The sequence below is a fragment of the Drosophila santomea genome, chromosome 3L, assembly GCF_016746245.2.
Source record: "Drosophila santomea strain STO CAGO 1482 chromosome 3L, Prin_Dsan_1.1, whole genome shotgun sequence".
Taxonomy (NCBI): Eukaryota; Metazoa; Arthropoda; class Insecta; order Diptera; family Drosophilidae; genus Drosophila; species Drosophila santomea.
In genome coordinates, this window is record NC_053018.2 from 18,958,110 (window position 1) to 18,968,033 (window position 9,924).

The 9,924-nt window shown below is 43.5% G+C and overlaps 2 protein-coding genes across 3 annotated transcripts; one reads left to right on the plus strand and one right to left on the minus strand.

Moving 5' to 3' along the window:
* The first annotated feature begins 5,848 nt into the window (after positions 1-5,848).
* LOC120447445 lies at positions 5,849-6,691 on the plus strand. The gene is made up of 4 exons (XM_039628802.2): positions 5,849-5,937; positions 5,999-6,059; positions 6,116-6,438; positions 6,505-6,691. Exons 1-3 carry the CDS (start codon positions 5,875-5,877, stop codon positions 6,388-6,390), a joined length of 399 nt encoding a protein of 132 aa, XP_039484736.1. The 5' UTR covers positions 5,849-5,874; the 3' UTR covers positions 6,391-6,438; positions 6,505-6,691.
* Positions 6,692-6,788: 97 nt separating this feature from the next.
* Positions 6,789-9,711, minus strand: LOC120447442 (interaptin). Of its 2 annotated transcripts, none has more exons than XM_044005926.1 (4): positions 9,555-9,711; positions 7,313-9,452; positions 7,090-7,218; positions 6,789-7,025 (listed from the first exon to the last, which is right to left on the minus strand). In XM_044005926.1, exons 2-4 carry the CDS (start codon positions 9,443-9,445, stop codon positions 6,789-6,791), a joined length of 2,499 nt encoding a protein of 832 aa, XP_043861861.1. In that variant the 5' UTR covers positions 9,446-9,452; positions 9,555-9,711. The 2 variants fall into 2 exon arrangements, with proteins under 2 accessions (XP_043861861.1, XP_039484733.2); XM_039628799.2 differs by having other exon boundaries at positions 9,528-9,688.
* Between the last annotated feature and the right edge of the window lie 213 nt (positions 9,712-9,924).

The following is a 9,924-nucleotide window of genomic DNA, read 5'->3' on the forward strand; positions in this document are numbered from 1 at the left end:
ATTAAATTACTCGGCGGACGCGCCATTAACCGTAACATTATCCTTGAATGAATGGGGGCTGGGCGGCGTTGGGCTGGCATTACAGCTATTATTGTGGTGCAAATGTTATGACCGCTTTATAGAGAGAGTGCAAGCACAAAGCCCCAAGGGCGGCATCACGTTGCTGATTTGATGGTCTTTTCCGAGCCGGAGGAGGAGCAAGGGGGAGTTGGGAGCTTGAGCTGGGAGCTGGGAGCTAAAGTGCCGGGGCTGCGCGATCGCAGGTCGATAAGCTGGCGGTGTGGAGCCGGCAACTAGTAACTGGTAATGCGTGCATTGACCGTTGGGATCTGGGATCTCCGATCTGGGGCCCTGGAGCGCTGGAGCGCTGGCGTTCACGTAAGTGGAAATTACATTTGCGCCGCGGCCCAGAGACGAGCGATGTCTTCGCAGTACAGTTAACCTCGTTTAAGTGCGCCACGCACTGCCAAACTCCGAGGCCCCTGAAAGCGGACGAGCTGGCTGGGTCCAATTAACAGTTCCAAGCTCCGAAGGAAGTGGATCCGCAGTACCAGCCAACGAGCAGCCGGCCCAGAGCACACAGAGCCCAGTTTTGTCGCATGCTCCTGCTTAAAACCTAAGTATAACGCTGCCAACTGGTTCTGGGTCCTCTGCCAACACCTTTTCCGCAGTGTTGAGGGATAAAAAAAGCCAAAACTGTCTTCATTTCGCTGTTTTTATTGGGAGTCCATGGAAGAGAGGAAAACAAGGAGGCTAAATATATATATAAATAAATATAAATTAGTTTGTAAATATAGGGGATTGGTGAAATGTACATTTTTTATATGCACCTTTTGAATAACTAAGAAAACCAGTTTCATAAATGCAAATTCTTGTTTAAATTAGTTTGAAAATAGAAAAAAATCTACGAAATCAATAGGAAAATTAAAAAGAAAACTGTTTGGATTCGGGTAGGACCATACTAATCCAATATCCGATTGTGGTGACTTTCGAACTAAGTTCTTTTAATCTATTCTCTTGCTGAATTTCCAAGCTATACCCACAAAATGGTTAAACTGGCATCCCTGCTCCGAGATCCATGCTGGGAGAATCGGCAAGCGGCTCTGGCAGCAACAACCCGGCATACGAGTTTATAGCGGATGCGTAAACGTAAACGCATTTGGCTCAAATGCCGTTAGGGCCTCTGACTAAATTGCATAGCCACATGGGCCCCTTGGGCTGCGGATTCCTCCTCGACTTGGACTTGGCATCTGGCTATGCGCTATTTGCTATTTGCTATTTGCATGTTGTCTGGTGAGACGCCAGGCCAGGAACAAGACTCTCCCATTGACATTTTGTCTCGTTCCTGTGCCCGTGGCTTGGGCTCTTTGGCTACCCCTGGCCTGGAATGGAGAAATGTTAATGCATTACATAGTTATCGATCGAAAGCCGCCCAGCTAGAAGCCTCACATTGAAGCATCTGGCATCCAATCCAAATCCCATTTGACGTAATCAAGGCAACAGAATGTGGGCAACCCAAAAATGTTTTGGGTCATTGATTCCAGTCGCTATCCAATGATCTTAACGGTTCTTTCCACTATTTTGTAATGGGCCAAGATCAATTTACCAATCCGCGGCCAAGAAGCTGGGCTTCGAGTTGAGCGCTCGATGGAGTGTCTTCCCTTTTATGTGGAGTACGCGCAACGGAGTCCCCATTGATTAAATAACCAGGGTCCATATAATGGAAATCAAAAGAGAGCCAAAAAAGTTCAACTAGAGATTGGAGAGTCGAAGCGGGAATACCCTAAACTTGATCAGTTACTACTATAAACTAAATACTGGAATATGGTTTAAAAATTATATGGTCTAAGAGGGCTTAACATTGCCTTTGATATTTAACGAAGTCTCCCTAAAAACCATTAAAGTTGCCTGGCTTACATGTCAGGCCTCTAAAATACGCCAAGTTTTCTGAAAATAATCCAACCAACTCGATAACTTGATAAAGAGCACTGTGAAAATGTTCAGTACAAACTTCTTAATTATTTTTTACGGTCTTCGCTGAACCGACTACCATCTGAAGCTCTCTCAAAAGAAATCCATTTCAACTGTCTTTTATGGCCGGTTTTTAAATGCTTCAATTGAATTCAGATGAATTGGGTCAAAACGTTCCAGCAGCGTTAGAAGGTAAATTAAAATGTGCCCACGTAGCTCAGCATTACAGCTACAGGTTCATTGAGATGTTTCGTCATCCCGAAAGATGTGTTTATCGACAATACCCAAGGGGGAAGAGGAGATGTAAATCGGTGAATATAATTATGATTTATGCTTAAAGAAAGGCCAGCAGCCAAGTGTGGCTTGTTAGGAGTGATAATACCCATCTTATGAATAATGTATTTAATCTGAAAACACCGAGAGCGAAACTGAGTAATTTATATTTTAAATGACTTTGCACATGGACCGGCAAGATGATTAAAATCGCTTATGACCAAAATTCATCATCATGGGGTGTCGAAATCGAGCTCTGGTTTCTTCGCTCCTTGTGTTAGGGTCTATAAGAATGTATTTCAGCAATTGCAAGAAGTCAATTTTCTAATGGCCGCGATTGTTGCTTCAATCACGATCTCGTCCTTGTCCCTCCAAATCATCCCACTGGGATCTTCATTGCGGTTCATTGTATGCAAAATTCTAAAAGGGAAAATGAAGCCCACAAAGTCGTGCGCTAAATATAAAATTTTATATGGAACTTACACATGTTCTGTAGATGCACCAAATGGCCCGCCTGGCTCTTTAGCCATTTGATGATTCTCCGTGATCGGCTCTAGTTCATCTGCTCTGGAGCTGGAGTGGGCTAAAAGCTCTCACGCGACTGGGAGACCGAGGGATTCGGGGTCATTTGCTGATTTTTTACGACTATTTCTATCTTAAAGATACAAGTTTATTTATGGCCGTGCTGTAAAGTGCACGAGTGTGTAAAACGCAGGGAATGACATTGCAACACCCAGTGAGCAGGATCCGATCCGAATCTTAAACCAAATCAGAATGGAAATGGCCCCTCCGGTGGGAGTGCGTTTGGATGGGATGGGAATAAAGGGGAGTATGTTTGGGCACAGGAACCACTGGCAGGGCACTAAACATGCCGCTCGAATGTGGGTAAGTTGACTCGACTTTAATGTGCCTGGGCAGCTAAATGCAAACGCACCAAGGCCCTGGGGTCCAGATGCAGCCACTGTGGGGGCCACCAGCCATCACGCCTGAATGCTAAAAGGGTTCGGGCCACATCGCTTCGATCCCCGCTCCCCACTGCTATTTTTTCCCCTGATGCGCCTCTGGAAACCAGTTTCCACGAGGAGCTGCAGCGCCGGAGGAGCGGCGGACGGAGGACTCTAGACAATTGACAATTTAAACGAATTTCCTTCAAACACAGCACTGACATGGCCCGGCACAAATGACGAATAGTGGCGGATGCCCAAGCCAAAGCCAAAGTTTACGCATGAAATATGCACCACCAGGAGGCAGAGCCAGCTTCCTTACCCTTCCTGGCCTTCGTGGCCGGTGGTTTGTGGTCAGTTGCAGTTACCAGTTGCCAGTGGCCAGTGGCCAGTTGTAAGCTGCAGATCCAGGGACGCACGTCTGAAGTGTCATTCATCTGGCCATAAACGCATTATTCAATATGCACTGAGAAGAATTTGTATGGTAAACCACTTAAATGAAGTTTGCCAAAAAGTATTGAAATGGTGGCTTTCTGAAAAGGACCTCAATATGTTTCAAAGAAAACGTGTTTTTTTTATCAGAAGTTGATAAAAAAATCTTTATTTAATAAAAATAATAGGGGACTAGTATATAATATTTTCTCATTGGTTTCTGATGACTAGAAACATATAAAATGGAAAACTGTGTTAAATAAGGACAAAATATGGTGAAGTAATATCAGAACACTGTTCGGATTTCTCTCACTGCATCAGCTAGACAAACGAGGGATCGGCAACGGACAACAACAACAACAGCAGCATTAGTGGTATCAGCAGCCAGAACAACTGCAGCAACAACGACGTCTGACTAAATGCCTCATACTGTGCGCGATCTGAGGTTCAGGCTCCTTGGCTATCTGTCCGCCGGCTGATCCGTCCGCTCGGTTTTCAAGGTTAACAAGTTGCATTTGCAATTTGGCACTAGGACTGACTGGCCTGCCCAGACTGGAGACCCAGTCGGAGCAGAAAGACGGAACTCAACATCTTTTCTCAACCCCTTCGACCGCATCAATCGACCGCGTCAATGGTGAGAATTAAATGTTTATGCCTTTTGTTTGGCCAGAACCCCCTCTTACCATTTTACTACTCCGCTTTAAGAAGCGACCTGCTCAATACAAAGAACCGAAATCAGAGATCCAAAGTGAGGTACAGCAAAAAGCACTCTCATCGAATCAAATGATACCCTCGGACGGACGAAACGATGTCCCCACTTTGCTGGATGTGGCAGAGAAGATGGGAAATTTAATAATAGAGCCCAAATGGGTATCAATACCAAAATGAAAGTATTCGTGCATCTGAATTCCAAGTACGAAATAAAATAGTGGTAATGCAAATTTTCACTAAGAAGCTTGTAAAAATGTATTATTACTGATTGGGATTGGGAAATTGTTAGGGGGGCTACGCTTATATTTACATAATAATAATTCGAATATTATTGCTATAAAGAAATTTGGAAGGATAGATAGTAACGGTCTCAATACAGGGAACTGTCAATTTCAAGAGAATTTTAAGAATCAGAAATGTAATATTTATATAATAATAATGCTGCTAACGTAACCAATTGAAAAGCCAAGATATTTCTGAATTTTAATTGCTTAAGTTTTATTTTTATTTGTTTTTTTATTATATTTAGCCTGAGCAACACTATTTTCAGTCAACCCAATCCAATGGCACATCATCCATGGCACAGGCCGAAGACCCAAAGAAATCCATTGCTCCATTGCAAAGAGCACTTCAGCAAGGAGTCTGCAATAATACGACGCTGATCTATTATTCGCTAGATTGTAAAAATGTAAAAATCACGCTTTCGTGTTGTGTATAAATTGAATGCAATTTATAAATGTCCAGAACAGAATTAAATCCCCATCCGTCGGCACAAGCCGCGATCGGGTGATGGTGATTTTTCAAAATAAACAACCTTGAGCCGAGGGCTCCGCAGCCATATACCTTCATAGCCGCAAAGCCCCATGGCCCCATAGCTCCAGAGATCCAGAACCGACAACCGAGAACAATTGCCAGAGCCCAGGGCAACAATAGACGGCAGCAGCAACGGCCCAAAAGGATCCGCCAGATCGGATCCCTGGGAGCCACAGATGAAAAATTGCGCCAATTGAATTTGACCACCGAGCGGGAGGGTCTCTCGAGGATCGGGAATCGGGGATCGGGGAGCCTGGCGTGGGGCGGTCGCTTAGTTTTCAACGCATTTATCAATACCCAAGTGGATCGCCTCTCCTCCTGCGGGCCCGTCTGGATTCCCTTCCAGGCGTTGACAATGCCAAGGGCGGTGTGGGATACCTTCGCCTAATATATTGCGAGCCTAATGAAAAAAGACTGCCCCGTCTCTGATTGGTGATGAAGCTACAAAATCGATTTGCCACAGTTCCTTCATCGTTGCAAAGACATGTTTCCGCTTTAAGGGCGACTTTCCATGTGACTGATTGGGAATACAATAAGGACATTGTGTTATAGGAATAACTATGGTATTATTCAATTCTAAACTCATAAAGTGATACAGGTATAGCTATTTATAATAATTACATTTTCTTCGCTTTGCGGAACGGATTACACATTAAGTCGATCCAATTTATCAGGCGACTTTTTTGAACCAATCAGTCATAGAGGTAAACTCTATAAGCCAGGTTGCGTTATGAATTTTATCTCCTCCATATTACTAGTGGTGACCATTTTATCCTTCACTGCCTACTCCGCGGTAAGGGGTATCCGAGATTCTTTAACTTATAGGGTTATATGGATTTCAAAATTATTTTAAGGGAGACGGAGATAGGCACCTAAATGAGAACTTAAATGAAGCTACGGTAAAGAAAACTAAGGGTAAGGATTACATGATAATGAATTGGACATCTATGGCATTACAAATTTCCCCCTAGATGGCTGGCAATGTGCCGGTGTAACATGCCCTAAGGAGTTTACGGCATCTTGTAAGGTCACCAAGGTCCTGAAACCATCTGACCTACAGCATACCGAACTCCTAATATTATGCATGGATAAACATGATAAGCCGAGGTGTGGGATTACGCGAACTCGGAAAGGGGTAATACAGGAAGTTTTAAACGTGGACGAAGACGGAAATTCAATATATGACCAGAAGGAGGTTATTTCGGAAAACGATGGTACTACAATTCCTCGGTGCCCACGAAAATAAATTATGTGCACTGATCGGTTTCACACAAATATATTTTATCTTCACAAGGTATTTACATTTTACGTGTTATTTTATAGCCAATAATTACACAAAAATTATTTATATGTCTTATAGAAAAAATATTGGTAAAGTTTGGCCGCTAGTGTTTATATAGAATTGGAGAAAGAACGAACTTGGAACTAGCAGAACGAACAGAAACAAGATAACACAAAAAATAAGATAACGAATACAAAAGACAACGAAAAAAATATTTCCATAAATTGAGCTAAGTTTGATCTAAATAAAAATTAAATTAAATTCATAATTGCACCTTAAGGGAAAACAAAATTCGAGAATTATCAATTAGGTACCACAACAGAAATATCTAAGCATTTGACTGAAAACTACATTATGCTCGTCTAAGAGTGCTCTGCCACCGCTCGAAGTTCTTCCATTAGGGAGGGCATGGGCTCCACTCTTCTCTGTTCTTGGCCAGCACTGAGAAGCCTGCTTAGCTCCTTCATATCAGACTGGCAGGCAGAAATACCCTCGCCTAACTTGCACAAATTCGGTTGGCATAGCTGACTCCGCTCGATCAGATCAAAAATAAAGCTGTTCCGAGGGCGACATGTTTCATTGGCGGTTTGCTGAACAAGCTGCGGCAAGGAAAATCAATTTAAGAAATATCAAAAGAACCCAAGCGTAGGGGAACTCAATTACCTTCTTGTAGTCATCAATTAGATTAGCCACCTCATGGGCGGGCTCCTGAGGCGTGTTGCTAGCCGTCGATTTTCCCGAGTCCGAAGCCTCAAACCGCGCTCGCTCCACTGCCAAGGTTTGCTCCAGACACTGTGGAAAACATTATATTGTGTTACTAAATCAGAACTCTTATTTTTAAATATATAACTTTAGAAGCTATTTTAGGCAGTACAATTTTACATACCTTAATTTTGGATAAAGCTTGTTGATGCCTTCCGCTAATCTCAGTCAGTTTCATTTTAAGCCCAGGAAGCTCTTCAGCCTTTCGACTATTAACCCTCCCGTTTCGCAGTTCTTTCCGTAGAAGTTTGGCCAATTGAGGCCAGCTTTTTATATGTGGGAGTCTCCTCCCTGTTTCCATCTCGAGAACTTGACCGAGAGATCGCAAACACTCTACTGCTTTGCGTTCTTCTCGCGCAGTTTCTTCCTTCTCATCTAGCAAAGACTTTACCTGGCTTTGCAGCCTTTGCATGTTGATCGAAGCTGCAGAGTGTATCTCCATATTCTCTTGGAATGATTCCTTTAAAAGCTGTAATTCTAGTTGCTTCTCCTCGTCTTTGGCCTGACTCAATCTCTGGAGCTTCTGCAGTTCGTCATTTTGTCCAGCGAAGAGTTCATTCAGGTGCTCCAATTCAATCGTCTTATGCTGAAGCTCTGCCCGCATTTCCTGCTCCAAGCTTTGAGTAGCTTGCAGAGCATCTAACAGTTGTAGCCAGTCTGCTTCCATTTCGTTAGTGCTCTTGATTTTAGCTTCTTGCTGTTGGAGGAGTTTTTGGAGCAGCGAAACTGTGTGTAATTTCTGGCTCTTGACATCCGCTAGTTGCTGTTCCAATGTTTCAATGCGCTGAATTAAAATAGGTTCTTCAAGGTCCGTTTGGGACGACTGGCTTGTTCGTTCGATTGTTTTTAGCTGCGCTTGCCAGCTCTCTGTCTTTTTGCTTTGCATATCGATACGAGACTCAGCTTCGGTCAATGATTTTCTTAGCTCATCACACTGCGCTGCATAACCTTTGAGTTTATCCATCAACTCACTTTCCCTTAAGGAACCGTTCTGCTTTATTTTGCCAATTTCGACTTTCTCCAGTTCCAATTGCTGTTTGGTCTTTTGACACAAGACGCACATTTCGGCATACTGTTTTTGAAGAATATCCACCTTTTGCTCTAGAATCTTCAAGGTAGTTTGCGCCTCACAAACATGTTCTTTTAAGCCTTCCTTTTCTAGTTGTAAGGAAGCCAAAGAAATGGTTAAATTCTCCACTTGCTCCAGTTTTAGAGCATTGCTTTGCCGAAGCTGACCCTCCTCCAAAAGTTTTGCCTGCAATGTGAACTCCAGTTGCTCAAGTTGACGCTGCTGTTCCTCGCACTGCTCTTTTAGCTGTGACATCAGCATCAGCTCGGTCTGAAGCTCGTTAAGGGAATTCTTTAGGCTGGCGATTTCACTTGTCTTACTGTTAATCGCCTCGTGAAATTTCATGCTATAAGAGTGCATAATTTCTATGCTGCTCTCCCGGGTCAACTTTTGCTGGTAGTACTGTTTCAAATCGAGGAACTCCTGTTCTTTTAACGCTAGCAGGTGCTCCTGGGTTTGAAGCGTCTCGTTAAGCTCACCAATGACTTGTCGTAGCTGATTCCGCTCTGCGGTGACGCTGCGCAGGGCAGTGCTCCTCAGCTTTAGCTGGTACTCCATTTGACTTTTTAGGTCGAGTAGTTGCTTGCATTTCCCAGTTACGTGCTTGCTTTCCAGCTCCATACCAACCACAGTCTGCTGCAACTGCGAAAGTTTCTCTTCATGTTCCAGGCTGAGCTTCTGAATGTCGTCCAGAAGCATCTTCTTTTGCTTTCGGAGCACGTCTATTAACTGACGCTGATCCCGTAAGCGCGCCTCCTGCAGTTTGGCCTCAAAGGAAGAGTCAAGGGACTCAGAGTCCACTTCAAGTGGCGATGAACCTGGCGAAATTTGTGACCCCTGCTCCTGCTGCTTCTCCAGAGTGGCACATTTTGTATGCAGGCGGATCGATTCTTGCTGTAGCCTCTGGTTCTCCATTAAATACTTCCGCTCCTGTGCGTACAATCGTTCTAGCGTCTCAAGCCTGCTGTGCTTCTGGGACTTTAGCTCCTTTTTGTACCACTGCTCTGATTTCAATAGCCTTTCCACCTCACTGCGTGTCCGAAGCAGCTCCTGCCGCACCAGAAACATCGATTGTTCTGGTTCCGGCTCCGGTTTCTGACCAGGATCTCCTCCTCCATCGTCGCTGGTGCAGCTAAAGTGGCCGGAGTCGTCCGCCAACGCCATTGCGCCCTCGCAGTCCGAATCCATACTCGAGCTGAAAAAATTGTTTTTTTGGAAGGTGAGTTCGTGGCTCAAACAAGTTTTGTGGGCGTATGGAAATCAGCATTACCACACGGATGGCTCTAATGGAACGTACTAGTTGAAGTTGCAAAACACTTTTGACGATTGTTATAATGTTACTTTAATATTCCCTAATTAACGATAAAACTACATTTTAAGCGAAATAAACAAAACTTGCAAAAACTTTTGAGTCAAACAGCTGATTGCAAAAACAATATGACCATATAGACAAAATTAAAAAAAAATTGTGCCGCAACCAAAAAATACCAAATCAACTTTTTATATAGAGAGTTTCTATTTTTGTGGCGATTGCAGCTCGTGTGTTATTTATTTGTCAACCATGTTTGTCATTGTGCATATCTAATTGTTTTTAAAAATTATCATGTAGTAGAAATAATCTGTGCATACAAAATTTGTTAAAAATTATAAAGTGGCTCTTTTGCCTG